At 40.3% G+C, this 16775-nt stretch overlaps 4 protein-coding genes across 5 annotated transcripts; 1 reads left to right on the forward strand and 3 right to left on the reverse strand.

The window, feature by feature from the left end:
• The first annotated feature begins 4421 nt into the window (after positions 1–4421).
• LOC108130622 (beta-catenin-like protein 1) lies at positions 4422–6639 on the forward strand. The gene is made up of 4 exons (XM_017249180.3): positions 4422–4666; positions 4723–6150; positions 6216–6411; positions 6469–6639. Exons 1-4 carry the CDS (start codon positions 4637–4639, stop codon positions 6552–6554), a joined length of 1740 nt encoding a protein of 579 aa, XP_017104669.2. The 5' UTR covers positions 4422–4636; the 3' UTR covers positions 6555–6639.
• On the reverse strand, positions 6591–10801 carry ScsbetaA (Succinyl-coenzyme A synthetase beta subunit, ADP-forming). Of its 2 annotated transcripts, XM_070280827.1 has the most exons (9): positions 10673–10801; positions 10532–10606; positions 9694–9797; positions 8913–9065; positions 8688–8850; positions 8364–8631; positions 7738–8162; positions 7506–7675; positions 6591–7002 (listed from the first exon to the last, which is right to left on the reverse strand). In XM_070280827.1, the coding sequence occupies exons 2-9, from the start codon at positions 10598–10600 to the stop codon at positions 6825–6827; spliced, it is 1530 nt and encodes a 509-aa protein (XP_070136928.1). In that variant the 5' UTR covers positions 10601–10606; positions 10673–10801; the 3' UTR covers positions 6591–6824. The 2 variants fall into 2 exon arrangements, with proteins under 2 accessions (XP_070136928.1, XP_017104672.1); XM_017249183.3 differs by having other exon boundaries at positions 10532–10673.
• Positions 10802–10865: 64 nt separating this feature from the next.
• On the reverse strand, positions 10866–13995 carry osk (oskar). The gene is made up of 4 exons (XM_017249274.3): positions 13442–13995; positions 12869–13328; positions 12039–12791; positions 10866–11987 (listed from the first exon to the last, which is right to left on the reverse strand). Exons 1-4 carry the CDS (start codon positions 13974–13976, stop codon positions 11885–11887), a joined length of 1851 nt encoding a protein of 616 aa, XP_017104763.2. The 5' UTR covers positions 13977–13995; the 3' UTR covers positions 10866–11884.
• Positions 13996–14216: 221 nt separating this feature from the next.
• On the reverse strand, positions 14217–15854 carry LOC138926738 (uncharacterized). Its single transcript, XM_070281887.1, has 2 exons — positions 14857–15854; positions 14217–14796 (listed from the first exon to the last, which is right to left on the reverse strand). The coding sequence occupies exons 1-2, from the start codon at positions 15775–15777 to the stop codon at positions 14491–14493; spliced, it is 1227 nt and encodes a 408-aa protein (XP_070137988.1). The 5' UTR covers positions 15778–15854; the 3' UTR covers positions 14217–14490.
• Between the last annotated feature and the right edge of the window lie 921 nt (positions 15855–16775).

A 16775-nucleotide genomic window follows, 5' to 3' on the forward strand; every position in this document is an offset into this window, starting at 1 on the left:
ATACCACACTGTGCCACTGACCCAATTTCCAGACTCGTTTCGTTTCTCGTTTCTTGCCACAGAGAACCGCAGCGGATTTGAAATGTTAACTCGCAGCAGCAGCAGCATGAGCAGGAGAAGCAGCAACAACAGTCCCAGCTAAGATACTAAGATATTTTGCTCTTTCACCGCAGCCAGTCTGGAGGTAGACACCGGTATATAGATACTTACATACATAGTTACATACAATCTGTATCTGTATCTGGAGTGGGGTCTCCAGACTCGAGACTCTGTGGTTCGCATCCGCATTTCTATGCCGCTGACTCTTCAGAGCTTCAGATCTGCTGGCGCGCCTGCTTCTTGATGTATCTGTAACTCGTTTCTGTATCTTGCGCCTTGTATCTGTGGCACTTAAATTTATGCAACATCATGCCAGTGAAGCTGTGTGCTCTTGCTGTGGCTTCGTTTTGTTCTAATCAAACTGTGCTACGTGCGGCGACCGTCGCCAGTCAAGGGTTAAGCTTTTGTTATATTCACACACTATTTTTAACAAAAAAAAAATATACAAAAAAATGTTTGAAAGATCCTATTTTAAATAACAAACAAAAGCGTTTTTAACTTCAATTATTTCATGTTTTTTTACACTTCTTTTCTCTTCCGATTTTATATTTTTCTGCCATCTCTTAATAACATAATTTAAAATACATTAGAAACCTAAAATACCAACCTCTGCGGAATCTCTTTCATCTATTTTCTTCTCGAGACTTTTAATTAAACTTTATGTCAATTAAAAGTCATCTTCAACTCTCTCATCTTTCTGTTTTCGGCCACTTAATTGCATCCAGCTAACAATGTGGCTAAGCATGACCCAGATCCAGGTGTCTAGCTAGATAATATGAATAATGGGGGATTCCTCAAGATTGAAATGCCTAAGCAGGCATTTAGGTTGGCCTAAGAAGCTTCAGAAGAAGATGGAGATTAGAAATAATGGTTCATGTTATAATAATTAAAAGGAAATATAAAATAAATATACAAGAGTACATGATCATATAAGTATTATCTATAATAAAATATTATCAAGGTATGAGTAAAATCTGAGTCTGTAAAATAAACACACATAGCCTTATTCTATAACTAGTGTTACTGTTCTAACTCTACCTTTAATCTTTTAAATTTACATTTTTGTAAGGTTGTACTATGGGAGGTAGAAATGAGGAAAACTAAAATCTATTGTGTTTTATTTATACAGAAATATTTAAAACCATTTAATAAACAAGCTAATATATAACACCTCTCTAGTATTATTACAGTAGTAGCTTCTAAATAAAGTATAATCAAAAAAATTATATAGTACTAATCATAAAAAGCAAAAAAACATAACATAAAAGCTTTCCTTTTCACTCCAGATTTGAATATGCCCTTGAGTAGTGTCTGCTGCAACTGGAAACTATTTAAATTGCAAGTGCAACTAGGCTGCAATCGCCACTGGTTAACCTTTCTTTGTGGGACTTCTTTTCGTGAAAAATAGTAAATCGGACGTCGGGCGTTGTTGGCTAGGACGGTCGTGCCTTGCCGCCGTCGCATATTAATATTGTCCAGCCGTGGCTGTTGCCGATGTTGCTAGTTGCTGGTGTTGCTGTTGCCTGTATTGCTGCTGCCTTGCTGTTTTTGAGCTTTGGCGCAGTTAAAGACACAATGACCTTGGGTGAAAGTTGCTCTCCATTTCTATTTTGTATGTGTATGTATTGTTTGTTTGTTTGGTTGGACTTTTTTGTGTTTTGCCCATTGGTTGGTGGTGATGTTGTTAATGTTGCATCTGCTATGCCATTTTTTATACACATATATTGTTATTTTTAACGATTTTGTCTTGCCTCCATATTTGCTTTTGTCGCACCAACTTCTTCCCTTTTTTATTTACTCGCATGATTTTTCAGTGTGTGAGTTATTGTGTTTATTTGTTCATTTTGTGTTTTCCTCATTTGTTGGGGCTGTGTTGCTATCAGTTTTGATTACTTTTGCTCTTGATTGAGTCTTTGATTGATGCGAGGCGACGATGGGGGGAGGCAGGAAGAGGAGCTCCAAAAGCAGAACGGAAATGGCTAGCGTGCAGGAAGTAGAGGAAATCTGGACTTGGACTTGTTAACATTTCGCAACATTCATAATTTATGCACTCGCTCTTTTTTCGGCAATTAAAAAAATTAAATGCACAACCCTAGTATTACTTTTGATTTTGCAACGATTTCCACTGCTCTAGTCCTCTTGACTGAAGCTTAAATTTGTTCACGCCTCGCCGAACGGCTGGCCAAGATTCAAAAAAGAATAAATCATGTCCGTAATAACATTATAATCAATTATTAATATTTAAGTGCTGTTCTGGTTTTCTTGATTTTGTATTTTTAGTTTTTTGTTTTTAGCTGCTCAGCCAACTTTAATTAGCAGCAAAAGCAAACAGTGCACAACGAAAATCTTATGAAATACACAATTAAACTTGATTATTATTACGAACCAAAAAAGAGGAAAGAATATTAAAAAAAAAACTAGGCAATATTGTAACAAGATCAATAGCAAGAAGAACTTTTTGAGGCAAAGGGGTTAACGAAAGAAATATTTCCAAAAGTTGTAAACTAAAATCTTAAAATATTTAACGTATTTTTCCATACTTTTGGCCAAAGCGAAAGTCTTGAATTCTGAGAAGAGAAATATTTCACAATTTATTCCATTTCGTTGACAAGTTCGTGGTGCATTTTAATGGCGCACACGATGGATGGCCTAAAACCCAACTGAGAACGATTTAAGCCAAAAAAAACCAACTAAATGTAAAAATATAAAAAAAAAGACGCGACGAGACTGCAATTAATTTACGATGCACAACGGCAACAACACAAAAACAACATACACAACAACAACAACAGACGGCGCGTGATCTATGCGTTCAATGGTCAGTGGGGTATCGTTGGGGTTAGGACAGAGACGGCAACGGGGGAGGGTGTTTGGGGGGCCAGTGGTTGGCCAGTAACAAGTGACCCCATTTTTATTGGAACCTCTATACGTGAGTTGTTGTTGCCGGTTGTTCTACTTTGAAATTTCACTTTTCAAATGTAAGCTTGTGTCTATGACTGTGTGTGCTTGAGTGTGTGTCGGTTGTGCAGAAGCAAAAACAATAACAAAAAAAAATTAATTAATAAGCTAAATAAAAACGTGTGAGCATGCGTGAGTTCAAAGATATTTCTTGGCAAGTTTGTTGCTAAAGTCTTTTGTTTCCAGCCATTTGCATGGAAGATGAAGAGCCTGAAAACAGAGACAGACGTACAGAAAATCCCCATAAATACCGCACGAATTATGTTGAAGCATATCGAGAGAGCAAAAAGAGCAAACCACAACAATAACATCGGCGACCGAAGAGCAAGACCAAGGCCTAAACATTGACGATTTAACCTCAAACTTCAAAGTGTCACTGTCATGGCCCTTTTTACTACTCTTTGGCCAACAGTCGAGCAACAGCAAGGCAATGCCAACAAAAAGCCAGCCCCAGAGGTTCGGAGTCGACGGTTTCGTGGTCGTCGCCATAACCTGTTGGCAATTCAGTTTATGATTTTTTTTGCCCGGCACAGTGGGGTTTTCACATTAAAAAGCAGAAACATTTTAAAACAATAAATGAAACATAAGGAAATAAAAGAGAGAAAATTATAGAAAAATAATTGGTTTTTAGTTTGTTCCTTTTTTAAATAGTTCTAGGTTTGAAATTTAAATATTTTAGAACCAAATCCCTTTTTTTTACTACTTTGAAAAAGTTATAAATTTAAATACTTTTAGTTATTTATGAAACAGTAACTAGTTTATAAAAAAAATTGAATATTTATAATCAAAAATTAAATAGAATTCTATAACTAAAAAAAATTATAGTCTCCAAACGGATGCATTGTGAGCTTTCACCGCTGTTTAGGCCCACTGTGCTGGCTCACGTATTGCCACGAAAAGTGGGTCAACATGAAACAAGCCAGAAAAGAGTAGGAAAAAAAGCGGCAGCAGCCGCAGCAGAAATACCAACAACAACAACTGAAAATCATGCTGACGAACTGGCTTGAGACTGGCTGGAAGAAAGCCCAACAGAGCGAAAGAGACGGCTTCAGACACGGGCAAGTCGACTGAAACAACTTGCCGAATTACTGGGCTTAAAGCAGTTGTAAATTTATTTTTTGGGGTTTGGCTTATAGGAATTTTTGTAAAGTTGTCGTCATAGCCGCAACGGCAGGAGTAGGGCCGAGAAGTGCCTGCGGAGGCAGGAATAGGTTATAAGTTCATTCTAAAGTAAAATCATCAGGTGGGAAAGCTTTGACTAGAAATGGATAACAAAATAAAGTTATTAGTAAAGTACCTCCTGTTAGTTTTTTTTTTAGAATATTAAAAATTTGTAGTATTCATTTACTTTATAATCGTACATATATTGTATTCCATATTTTCTCATTTGCTTACGAACTGGTTTCAAAAAAACAATTTAAAAAGTTATCGATAGCTCCCGCCTCATCGTTAATCGTTTCAGTGAGACCGTACCCACGTTAGTGTTAGAAAACGCTCGGCGCACGGCTTAAAGAAGAAGCAGCGGCAGCACCTCCTTAAATGTTTATTATTTTTTGATTCCAAGCAAAAATCACGGATCATGGATATCGGCGAACTGCTGGCTTTCAAGGTAAGTTTTTTTATCATTAAATAAACCATAACTAATGAGGAAATGTCATTGGTCAGCCGGAACAAACGCCCAAAAGGCCGCACGAGGATGAAGACGACGATTTCGAGGTGGAACCTTCACAGAAACGAAGCGGCGATGAGAAAACCAAACGCATGCGGCGCATTGCAGAGGCCAAGGAGTCTGCCAACTATGGCAAGCAAGCTGGAGGCTCTTCAGCATCAGGAGGTGGTTCCGCATTCGAATTCGATCCGGAACTAACAGAGGAGGAGCGGCTGAACATCCTCAAGTATGTGGAAAACGAGGAAGCCGATGGAGATGTCTTGGATGAACAGAGTCTCAAGAAGTTGATCCTTGTTTTCGAAAAGCGAAACCTAAAGAACCAGGAAATGCGAATTAAGTTCGCCGACAGCCCCGACAAGTTTATGGAATCGGAAGTGGAGCTGCACAACGTTATTCAAGAGCTAAAGGGCGTGGCCACGGTCCCGGACTTGTATCCCCTTCTCGTGGAACTTCACGGCTTGCACAGTTTACTGGAATTACTGGCGCATCAGAACACAGACATTGCGGTGGCTGTGGTGGATCTGCTTCAGGAAGTCACCGATGTGGATATTCTGGGCGAGAGTCAAGAAGGAGCTGAAGCCTTAATAGATGCCTTGCGAAAGGAGCAAATTTGTGCTCTACTGGTCCAGAACCTGGAGCGTTTGAATGAAAAGGTCAAGGAGGAAGCTGATGGCGTTCACAATACCCTGGCTATTGTGGAGAATCTGACGGAAATCGATTCTGAGTTTGTGGGAGAAGCTGCGGAACAAGGACTTCTAGCCTGGATACTAAAACGTCTGCGCGGCAAATCGCCCTTCGATCCCAACAAGCTCTATTGCAGCGAAATACTTTCCATTCTCGTCCAAACGGAAAACGAGAACAGATTACTCCTGGGTTCCCTGGACGGCGTGGATGTGCTTCTCCAGCAACTGGCCGTTTACAAAAGACACGATCCCTCCAGCAATGAGGAGCAGGAATTTATGCAGAACCTCTTCAACTGTCTCTGCTCGGCCCTGATGGCCCGTGAGAATCGCGACCGCTTCTTGAGCGGCGAAGGCTTGCAGCTAATGAACCTGATGTTGCGCGAAAAGAAAATGTCCCGCAACGGCTCCCTCAAGGTCCTGGATCATGCCATGGCGGGCCAGGATGGTCGGGACAACTGCAACAAGTTTGTTGAGATTCTGGGTCTGCGCACCATCTTTCCCCTGTTCATGAAAACGCCGAAACGCAACAAGCAGCGTCTGATCTCCGCCGACGAGCATGAGGAGCACGTGACCTCCGTAATTGCCTCCATGCTGCGCAACTGCAAGGGCACACACCGCCAGCGCCTGTTGGCCAAGTTCACCGAGAATGACCATGAGAAGGTGGACCGACTGCTGGAACTTCACCTTAAATATCTGGTCAAGGTGGAGGCCATCGACAAGGAAATTGATCAGCAGGCCAAGGTAACACTTTATTTTATTTTTAAATTTAAGAGATTTTATTAATACAAATATTTGTTTACGAACAGGATCCCAGCATTGATGAGGACGAGGAGGCGGAGAATAATTACATTAAGCGGTTGACTGGTGGCCTGTTCACGCTCCAGCGCATCGACTACATCCTGCTGGAGGTCAGTTCCACCTCGGAGACTGTGAAGCAGCGCGTCCTGCAGATACTTAACTTGCGTGGCGCCTCCATGAAGACTATACGCAGCATAATGAGGGGTATAACTTGAAAGTTGATAGAATATTGAACCACCTTGATAATGATTCCATTCACAGAATATGCCGGAAACCTGGGCGATGGCGACACTGACTGGCGGGAACAGGAACAGAACCACATACTATCTCTAGTCGATCGATTCTAAGACTCCAACAAACACACAATAAACAAACCAGAGAACTTACAATCGATTTAACTTTGATTAAATATATATATATATATATAGAGTATTTGGGAAATATTTATAAATTTACAACTGGCCGAGGAGTCTGTTAGGGAACTGGAATAACTGTTGAACTCATGGATGGAACTCGCTATTCGATATAGTCATGGATTTGGAATTTTTATTATGGCTTCATCTGGGGTGCAGTAGCCCATCCCATTTTGTTCAGATTTTGGCTTAATATGGAGAATACTACTTCTTGCCCTTGGAATCATCCTTCTTGGCCTCCTTCTTTTCGCAAACATCCTTTTTGGGCTTCTTCTTTTTCTCTTCCTTTTGCGTGCAATCCTTTTTATCATCCTTTTTCTTGGCGTCTCCCTTTTCACATTTCTTCCCATCCTTACCACCTCCAGACTTGCCACCCTTCTCCCTAAGGATCGGATGGAATTAATTTAGAAAAATTATAGAAATAATAGTGTTCCGCATTGTAGATTGTTTGTGTTTTAATTTAAAGCAAAATTAAATAGCATAATACACAATCGGAAACTGCTTCTTATCTCAAAAGCAGCTTCGCGCATTTAAATAAATAAAAATTAAATGAATTTTGCAAAAATCACAATTCAAAGGTATTTTCGGTTCCATGTATTTCATATCTCGTGCTATTTAAACGGATTTTCGGGTGCATAGAGAGAACATTGAACTATTCTTGGATTATTCGAATTATCTATGACATAGCTAACACTTTTAAACTTAACATTTTTGCAAAATCAATTCATCAAATTGTTCGACCGACGAGTTACGAGTAATGCTAAAGCTACGAAGCGCGATGGCATTGGGTTTCATTGAGTAGTATTGTAGTTTCAACTTTTGTCGACCTTCTTCTGGTTGTGTCTGCAGTGTAATTAGTGGTGGTTGGTGGTTGACTTAGCCTACTTTTGGTTGTCGGGAATCTCGAAGTTGACATCCATTTTCATTTCGCGGGCCAGCTTGACGATCTGCGCCAGATGGACGGCCAGATCGGCAGCCTTGTCCAAATCATCACGAGCCAAAATCTTCAAGCCAGAGGTGCGGATCAGTTCACGGGCCTCCTTTACTTTGGTTCCCTGGAAAAAGATATGGATTCTTATTAGTTTGTTTTATAATAAATATTTTCATGCAAACTAACCTGCAAACGCACAACCACAGGCATGTTCAGATTCAGATCCTTGGTGGCTGAAATAATGCCCTCGGCAATGACATCGCAACGCATAATGCCACCGAAAATGTTGACCAAAATGCAGAGCACCTTGGGATCCGAGGTGATGATCTTGAAGGCAGCCTTTACAGCCTCGGCCGTAGCACCACCACCAACATCCAGGAAATTGGCGGGTTCGCCACCGTACAACTTAATGATGTCCATGGTGGCCATGGCCAAACCGGCACCGTTCACCATGCAGCCGATAGTTCCATCCAAAGCAATGTAGTTCAGATTGTATTTGGCAGCCTCGACTTCCTTGGGGTCCTCCTGGGTCCAATCGCGCAGCGCAAACAGCTCCTTCTGACGGAACTCGGCATTGTCGTCGAATCGCAGCTTAGCGTCCAAAGCAAAGACTACCAAAATCCATCAAAATTATTTTTAAAAAATGCTTCAAAAAAGCTCTAAGGATTGGTTTTAGAACGAATACTTACAGCCTAGACAGACCAAACACCCAGGATTAGGAACAAGCACAAATGAGAGTTAGGTTGAGATGAGAAAATGGGATGAGTTACACAAAAAGAAGTGGCCAACACAATGGGAAATCCCTTACTTACAGCCAGACAGGGCGTCCTCAGCATAAGGATTGATTTCAACCAGAAGGGCATCCTTGTTGACAAACAGTTTGTAGAGGTTCAGGAGCATCTCGACATGCTGCTCCTCGCCCTCGCCGCCGAGGCCGACCTTTTGGATGATTTTCTGAGCCTGCTCGCAGGTCAGGCCAGTGGCAATGTCGATGGGCTCATACAGAATGGCCTCGGGGCTGGTGGCAGCCACCTCCTCAATGTCCACACCGCCCTCCTTAGAAGCGATCAAGACGGGGCCCTGCAACACATTTATTTTAGTACAATTCTTTAAATTTTAAATATGTTAAAGCTTACATTGAAAGCCCGCTCCATCATGACGGCAAAGTAGAACTCACGACGTGGGAACTTCCTCTCGGCAACCATAACCTTTTTGCACATTCGTCCAGCAGCACCCGTCTGCTTGGTGATCAGCAACTGATCAATCATCTTGGCGGAGATCTCCTCAGCTGTCTTGGGACTACATATGAAATATTTTTAATAAAATAATATCTTAGAATGCGAATGTATTTGAAAACCCACTCGTAGACCACACGCACACCACCTTTAAGGCCGTTTTTGAAGGTTCCCTTGCCTCGTCCGCCAGCCAGGACCTGGGCCTTCAGCACCAGGTTGTCTGTCTTGAGCTTGGTGGCAATATCGTGCGCTTCTTTGCCGTTCTTGGCAACAGCAAATCTAAAAATAAAAGACATACAAATCAGTGAGTCACTCGTAATTCTGGGAGTTCTCTTTATGATGGAAACCCACGAAATCATTCCCTGATAAGAGACCTTTACGTAAATTCGTGCTTATCAGTAGGTGAGACTTTGAGTCTGCCTAGACAAGGTTATTGGGACACCAGAGAGCATACCTTTCAAAACATAATCGGATGATTGTGTAGACCGGAAAACTGCTGTTTCCATTATTAATATTTATGGAAAAAACAGAGCTTCCCAATTAAACAAACAAACTAAAAAGAGCCAATGGCTTGCAGCTGTTTTTGAATATGTCTATAATTACTACTCCTTCTTAGAACACTTGCATTGCTTATCACAGTCCGCGTCACTGACCCTTGACACTACACATCGATCAAATGGTATATATATTTGCAAATCTTATCAATCTGTGGCGTTTCTTTCGTTTGTTTACCCCAGCTAATTAATAGCAATTAATAAGTTAGGCCAAAGTCCAAAATGAAAAAATGAATCAATGCTGCGACAACGCGGCACTTTCGTTGAACTTTGGACCAGCAACTTTGTAGCTATGAGGCTACTACTGGATGGATTCCTTTGATAATAGCAGTGTCTTGTTTTGATTTACTTACCGTGGTGTTGGGATTTTGCTTTCGTTGAGGAGACTGTAGGAGACATGTTCCTGTACGTTGAGGTTTCTCAGCTGTTGGACGGCGACAGGGGCAAGGCCAAGAATCTATAAAATATTTTAATTAATATTTTTGATTTAATTTTTATTGTGAAGTTTGCTAAATTTTCAGTCACGAGGTCATTGCCAAACAAAAAACTAAAACTGGTTTGCTGATTCATCCAAAAAAAAAAAAAACATAAACAAGAAAATCGGGCTAAGAGCAAAGACCAAGTCTAGCAGCGGCTAACGGCATTTCATGATGATAACTTAATCTAATTCACAGATTAAAAATTTAATTAGAGGGCCCGACAACACCAACAACAACAACAACAATAGATAGCAACAGTTGTCATTCCCCTCATTGATAAAAAAAAATAACAAAAACAAAAAATGGGTGGTGGAAAGTGGAATATAGGCCCCCTTTCAAGGTCCCCTGCACACACACACAGGCACACTGTTGCGTCACACCGACACAAGTCAGGTGGCTAGGCAGGGGCGCTCCACGATCGTGACTCTATAGCCCTCTCGCTTATCAATTTAAAGCCATTTGGTCGGTCACCAAAATTAATGCGAACTTAGCCCCTAAGGAATAGAATCATGTCCAAGTAACGATCACCACCCCCGCCATACTGATCTGTCCCTGAACTAGCGACAGAAAAGAAGGCAGCCGCCGCACTTCACCTTGCCAACTCTTTATTGCTCTCTCTCTCTCTGTCTCTCGCCTTTGCCATTATTATGTAAAGTGACTGAATTTGCACTTACACTTAAATGGCATTTAAACGGTATTTGCTGGCACTTACCTTCTTAACCGTCGCTGGCCTAACGGATTCAAGTATGGGACCGCTCGTACGTGCCAAGAATGAAGCCATTTTGTACTGAAATCAAGTGAAAACGTTCGTCCAATGAATTGAGCAAAGATTTCGACGAAAAAATATGCTTACTTTTTTAGCCGTCGCCTGCTAAACAGTGTGCCCAGGCACGAAGCGGCAAGTTGACACATGATTTAGAGCTTTTGTGCCAAACTATCGATATATATGATATCGATATATGGCGGGGAGTTTCAAAATTCTATAAGTGATAAGAGTTCTTAACTTAATTTTTAAATTATCACAATATTGCCCAAAAAGTTCATAATTTAAATTTTCCCTTTTGTTTTATTTTTCATTTTTTTTTTTGAGTTTTACATTGCAGCTTGTTATGAGGACAAAAAAAAACGTGATCACTTCCGATACATACAAAAAACATACATACAAGACATTAAACTAGTTTATAAATATTAGATAGCACTTTAGATTAATTTGAAAAGAAATGAGTTAGTTTGTATACTTTGCAGCAAACAGAAGTATAAAGCGCGCACTTCCGATGGCATGTTTACAGCAAAGTATAAGCATTTTATAAACTTTTTTACAAGAAATGGGAAAAACTCTAACGGAAACCGGAACACGAAAATCTCACAAATGTTTCACTTGAAATTGCTTGGCACATCAATAATAAATCAGCCGCGGCGTTGATTTTGTGCAAGCGAATGCTTCAAGGGAAGCAAATGCATTTTCATCGCGACCAAAATGCGGCATGACTCAAATGTATATAACCCTCCATCCCACCCACTCTTGTGGCAAGGCGGCATCAGATTCCTATACATGAGCATGCAGCATTTTGGCCCAAAAAAACAGAAAAAAAATGGAGAACAAAAAACAGATTATAACATTTGCAATGATTTGCAGTTAAATTCCATTTTGCAATCCAATAGAAACAGTAAATTGAAATGAAAAATGTGATGGAATAATTTTTAGAGTGTAGAGAAAGTTTTTAGCATCCTTATATCACTTCGTAAGTCGAATTTTCACACAGTTTTTGGGATAGATGCAAGAAATGGGCGAAAGCTCTAAATATTACGAAATGAATACCAGGCTGCGAAAACCACATAAAGTTAAAAACTAACAAAAAACACAAAACATGTATAAACAATTAGGGGGACTCTCACAAGCGCACGAATACAATTGAACATAAAAATAGACAGGGACATTGACACATAGACATATAACATATTAAAAGTTAAGCGAATTCCATTAAAAGCAGAGTGCCGTCAGCGTAAAATTTGGTAAAAATCATCTTCATAGATGGACCGGTGCCAGCCCAGTCAAAAGTTCTGGTCAATACTCCAGGCAGGATTCGATTGTTTGGAGGACACGTTGCCGTCCTATTTTGTTCCAAAAGAGATAGGGTTCCTTGGAACCAGTGACGGTACGTGGTGCACTGCAATCAATGGGTTAAATAAATTCAAAAACGCAAAAAAATACATCTTACCTTTGAAAACAATCAAATAGGACATTTTTCTTCTCGTTTATGAGACAAGAATTAATATCAATGAACTTCAGATGACTTCTTGCCTCGTTGCGTACAAACTTATTAAATTTGGAGATCTTATCGCACAGGACCTTATCGTGACAGTAGTTGGCCAGAGGTGCCAGATTTGTTAAGATCGGGATGCATCTCCGGCTGTGTATCTCCTTGATTAGCAATCGAAAATCATGTTCGATCTGGACGAGGGGCTTGCCCCGCATTATATCCACCGATCCGATGTTGACTATGATCTGGGTATTCTCCGGTAAGTAAACTTTCCTAAACCTGTTTCTGGCGCCAATAATTGTCTGTCCGGAGACACAAAGTCCTGACTGCAGGACCCGCTCGTATCGCTTGAACCGACAGTTAAGCTCCATGCGGGCCAGATATAGGAAGAAGTCATCGCCCATGAGCGGAAAATCAAGCAGAAAGGCATCAAAATCGGAGCTGATAGTCATCATCGAGTCATTTTGGGTGCCACTGGTGGTGGTGGGAGTGGGTGTTAAGTCACGAGGTCTCTTAAATTCAAGCATATCTCTGTTATGGTTATTATATATATCCTGGTGGTAGTTTTGGTTCTGGCTGGGATTTCGGTTCTGGCAATGAAGTAGCTCTGGATCTGTCACCTGTGTGTGCTGATCCGGAGTATCGATGTAAATGTTGGGTGGCACTGGATTTTGTGGTCCATTCACGTTGTTTTGTTGGTAGAAATTGTTGCTACAATACATTACATTATCAATAGATAACAATCCTAGAAACTCCACTAATTAAGTTCTTAACTATGTAATACTTACAGATGATTCCAATTATCCTGGTAGCACCAATTCGACTCCCCTGCAGCTTTGGCCAGTTTCTGCAGGGTAGCCGAATTGGTCGTAATCGCTCTGATTTGGACATTGTCCTGGAGCTTCTCCATACCATTCTGTTCGGTGTTCAGTTGTTTGATCTGGTTTGTGTTTTCCAGCGGGGATTGGGCCCGGCGCTTGTACTGATACCGCCAGTGACGGGGCGGTCCACGCTGCCCCACCGGCCTATTGTACTCCACGGAGGAGGGCGGACCGCTGCTGCAGTCGTTGCGCGGCTTTTGATTTAGGACCATATCGTACAGATGACGATTATCCTTGTTGGGCTTCATGTTGAAAATCCTCTTGCCGGTCTCACTGCATTCGGCGGTGACATATGGAATGGTGAGCAGGAAGTCGGTGACATTGTCGTGCAGCGGGAAGGTATTGCCCGTTTGTTTCCGATATTCACCTTAGAAAAACACACATTCTTATTATAAAACCTTTTTAAATTAATTATATTCTATATCCCCTATTTTTATTTAAGAAAAAGAAAAATCCCTTATGGGTTTGGGGGAAACTCACTCTTGATGCTCGATATCGTAATGCCATTCTGGGCATGAGATAGCAAAATGGCGCGCACCTCTGCGTCTATATCGGGATTCTCCTCCCTTACGGCTATATAGTTGCTCTCAATAATGGTCATGCTGTTGCTGTTGTAACTCTGACTTTTCCGGCTGCTGTAGCTGGTTTTTCCGTTACCGTAAATCTCCTCCGTGGAAATCAATGTGGAGGAGAAGAGTCTCGCCACAAACTGCAACTGCTGGCGCTCATCGACCGACTCCGCCGGTTCTTCTCTTTTTTTCCTTCCCGCCTTGAAGATCTTGTGGAATTGGCGAACGGATTTGAATTTATCGCCAATTGCCGTGTAATCGGCCTTCACGAAGATCCTGTAGAAGCGGCTGGAGGAACTCTTGCGAAAGGAGGCGGGCTGCTGGAGCTTCTGGCACCACTGCTGCAAACACGTGGTCACACGTTTTTTCACTGCCCTCAGGCGATCGCTTTTGGTATTGGTGGTAGTTGTCGGCTCTCTAGGTAATTCACTTGTGACTGCGGCCATCGCTCTGACAGAAGTGAGGGCTCCCCATCTCATTTTCCATTTGGCCCATCCTCCCGTTCTTCGAATTTGGAGACATTTTCGATATTGGAAAGTGGGGGACATGGAGCAGAAGGAATAACTGTTTCCAATTGGTGTCCCTTATGAGCTGATATGCCCATTTCTATACGCATAATCATAATAATTTCCTTTCTAAAAAATATACTTAAAAGCCACGTTCTTGAAAAGCTCATAAGATGTAGGTTTTTCAGTTTAAAAAAGTTTTATTTAAATTTTCATCATAATTTCTCATATAAGTATAAATGAGGAGGGGTTAGATCTACTTCTGTTATGATAAAGCTTTGATAGAGTTATGATCCGTACAATTCTTTGTTCTATTAATCTTCTTGGGAATTTTACAAATAATCTTTGATAACTTTGAAAAATTTATAAACTTGAACAATTAAGTAAAAAAGTTACAAAAAATCATTAGAAATCATTTTTCTCCAAAACAAGCGGGACTTAAATAAAATCTTTGCTAATTGCACTTCTTAACAGGAGGAATGTAGGGATCACAATCCATTTGATCGATTAAGCTTATTATTTTCGGAATATCTGTGGCATTTTGCGAGCTGGACCCGGAAGACATATTTTTCACATTTAATCGTTGGTCTTCGCAGTATGTAAAAGCTTCGTGACGCAAGCTGGACTTGAACGTATTATAAAATGGAGCATCAGATCCATGCCACTTAACGTAGTTGGTGCACTCATTCATCAGTTTTTGGATATCCTCAACGAAGGTGACTCGTAGAAACACCGCATCGCTCAACAACAACGCTTTGTTCTAAAATACAAAAATAAAAACATTAAGTTAAGAATAGAATTTACAAATACATTTTGTTACAGTATTGGCTCCTTCAATCACTCCGCGTAGCTTATGTAGATTGGTTTTGTCCTCCTCCAGGACACTATCGATTTCTTTCACTATTTCGGTGGCCATCTCAATTTTTTTGGTCAGTAACTTGAATAATTCGTCAATAATCTCTAAACGCTCCTTATACAATGTCTTCCGATCCCAATCGTTTTTTTCCACGATCCCATAAACCACAAAGCCGTCTTTTAATCGCAATCCTTTGCCAATCGGTCCAAAAACAAGGGAACCGAGCATCCCATACATAAAACCAACGAAAGCTGACACAGCTACCTTCCGCCCTGTCTGCGCATCCATGATCTGCTGCTCCAGTTCCGCCTTTTCCCTGCCATAGAAGCCACTTGGACCGAAATCATCGGCGACGTCATGCAACATGGAGCGAAACAGATTCTTGAGCTCAGCGGTTTTGTATTGGACAGTAGAGAGCATAGACAAAGATTGTGTAGTTTTTTCGAGCCCCGAGTTCAAGGCAGTCACTGTCAGGTTCCAGATTAAATCCTTGTCCTGTGAGGATAGATTGCTGTCGCGAATGGAGGGGATGAAGAGGTCAAAGGTGCGGTTGGTGGAGATGCACCACTCGAAGACAGGAGCCACACAGCTCTGGTAGATTGTTCGGGCGTTATAGTTCAAAGTGCGCATCATAGGCAGGCTGTTTTTTGCCTTTCCCTGGTAGCCCATCATGGCACGGTCAATCTCATCAACGGCGAGCTGCAGCTTCATAAAGTTCGCCCTATTGTCGAATTCGGATTGGTATCTCGCCATGATTTTCGATAAACTTTCAATGCCTTTTTTCAAATCTGAGACTTCCTCTTCCTTGCATGTTGCCAAAAACGGACAAAAGGCACAAAATGCAAATCCCATTGCCAAAAAGGCAAAAGAAGGATTTCTTTTCATTTTGAATCAATCACTATTAATGCACAACAAAAATTAATAAAACGATGCTTCTCTGAAGAGGAAAAAATTGCTACTGTTTTCAAAACTATAATTCGAATATTTAAATCCTAGGCTATACACTTTGATAAGAGTTCCTGGAAGGCGGGTGGAAATTTTCACTATCAATCTCAATCAATAAAAAATGTATTATTACAGTGTTACAAAAATAGGAAGTTGCGAAAAAAATAATACTTTAGCACAAGTTTCTCTAATTAAAAAATAATCCTCTACTTTTAAATAGGAAAATTATTGCAAAGAGCATACTTTATTCCAAGGAACCTCTTTCAAATTAAAAATTTGTAACTTACCCAAATAAAATAAACTAGTTAACATTAAATGCTGTGTAAGCTTGGAACTATCATTTAAAGTGTATCATTACTTGCGGGACTGTAGTTACCTCATTATCAGTAATGCATGTAAAATATATATATATTTATTGATAAAGATTAAAATTGTTTTGATTAAAACATTCAGTCTAAATTTGTTCAAATTTCAGTGAAAAATACGTAGAGACATTTCTAAGAAGTTTTTACGGAAATAAATAGTTTTTCTAAACTGCTGATTGTTAGAAAATTTAGGCCCTTCTTTCCGATTATTATATTTCTATGAAATTGGATTATATTATGGTTAAAATGGGTATTTTTGAAAATAGAGATTACAATTTTTAATCACATTTTCAATAATCTAAAAGCTAAAGGTAAAGTTTGTTTTTGGGATTTAAGCAATGGCATTATGAAGCACATCGATGGCATCCTTAGCTTCACAAACTTATGCTTTCTATCGAGTGCGGTTTCACCATGACATTCGATATACTTTTGAATCCTTGTACTAAGATTGCACTCTTATCTGCATTTCAAAAATAAATAAAAAAAAAAAACAAAATAAATATCGCACTGATATAGTAGCAGCCGGATTTATTTCCTTGTTCGATAGGTGTTTATATTATAATTATAATTTTT

This window comes from Drosophila bipectinata, chromosome 3R, assembly GCF_030179905.1.
Source record: "Drosophila bipectinata strain 14024-0381.07 chromosome 3R, DbipHiC1v2, whole genome shotgun sequence".
NCBI classification, from domain to species: Eukaryota; Metazoa; Arthropoda; class Insecta; order Diptera; family Drosophilidae; genus Drosophila; species Drosophila bipectinata.